Source organism: Saprolegnia parasitica (genome assembly GCF_000151545.1).
Source record: "Saprolegnia parasitica CBS 223.65 unplaced genomic scaffold supercont2.787, whole genome shotgun sequence".
NCBI classification, from domain to species: domain Eukaryota; phylum Oomycota; class Saprolegniomycetes; order Saprolegniales; family Saprolegniaceae; genus Saprolegnia; species Saprolegnia parasitica.
In genome coordinates, this window is record NW_012157181.1 from 1,800 (window position 1) to 2,976 (window position 1,177).

A 1,177-nucleotide genomic window follows, 5' to 3' on the forward strand; every position below is an offset into this window, starting at 1 on the left:
GAGGCCAACCAGTGCTGGAAAATATGAGCCTGCGAGCGCTTGCACGAGCGGCCAGTAACACGAGGCTACCATTGTACGACGCGTGCATGGGCCTCCTGGTCGAGGAGCTCTGGAGCGTCGCAGCGTGGACGTGGTCGACGGCGCCGTGCTCGTGGCCACGAGCGGTAGGCTGAACGAGGAGGTTGGGAAGAAGGCGCGTACCATCGATGCGCTCAGTGGCAGCGGCCAAGACGTGAGGCGCAGGGTCGCAGCATGGCGGGCTCTCATCTGAAGCACCTCACGCAGATTGATGCTGCTGGCGACCATACGAACCCCTCGCCCGCTGCGAATCTTTCGCCGAACGATCCGCTTTCTGCTTCAATTAGCAAGCGATCGAGACAGCTCGCTCTTAACGCTCACGTAGGCAGTGCCGTCGTCATGGTGCTGAGCCTTCCGCCTTTGCTCCACCACGCCGCGGAAGACTGGACACCACTTCTGGCAGCAATTGCCAGCCTGAGCGTCGCGATGTCAAATATTTTCTTGAGCCGATTGCATACAGTACACGCCCAAGCGCGAGACGAAAAGACCGGCGCCAGCTCGCGCGTCCGGTAGAAAATCTAGAAGTCCTCGGTACGATTGCGTTAAACGTCAGCCATTTGGGCCCGGCCGACGCTCCCGCCTACTCTCTGGTCGCGAACAGCCTCCCGACCCTCGCCGTGCACGACTTTTCACAGGCCGTGCCGCTCCTCCAGTACTGGGTGCTCGACATACCTGTGCTAGCCACGCCCGCGCTCGGCAGTGCCCAGTGCAGCTCCTGAGGCTGCCAAAGGATTCTCGAGGCACGGCCGAAAAAGGCCATCGACGGCTCTAGCATGGACGGGCTCTGCAGCATGATCCAAAAGCACGAATATGGAATAACGGGCGACATGTTCAAGGAGGTCATAAGCTGCGCTTACTTTGACCAGTTCAAGTGCCTCATGCTACAGGGCACCATACGACGCTTTTCCAGAGTGCGTTGATGGATGCTTGGTCGTATACCTAGCGGCTCGTTTAATCCACGGCGATGTCTCGCAAACGATTCGTGTGGAATGGCCGCTCTGGTTTAGCCTCGTCTAAACCGACCCGAAAGTATCGAGAGTGCTACATTTTAATTGCACCACAAACGAGGCTTAGAGGCGCCTGCTATTCATCTGCTACT

General features: G+C 58.5%; 1 protein-coding gene across 1 annotated transcript; it reads left to right on the plus strand.

Annotated features, from left to right (window-relative positions):
- Nucleotides 1-417: 417 nt before the first annotated feature.
- SPRG_17804 (hypothetical protein) lies at nucleotides 418-797 on the plus strand (the record flags this gene model as incomplete). Its single annotated transcript, XM_012357209.1, has 2 exons — nucleotides 418-587; nucleotides 632-797. The coding sequence occupies 2 exons, from the start codon at nucleotides 418-420 to the stop codon at nucleotides 795-797; spliced, it is 336 nt and encodes a 111-aa protein (XP_012212599.1).
- Nucleotides 798-1,177: the final 380 nt, after the last annotated feature.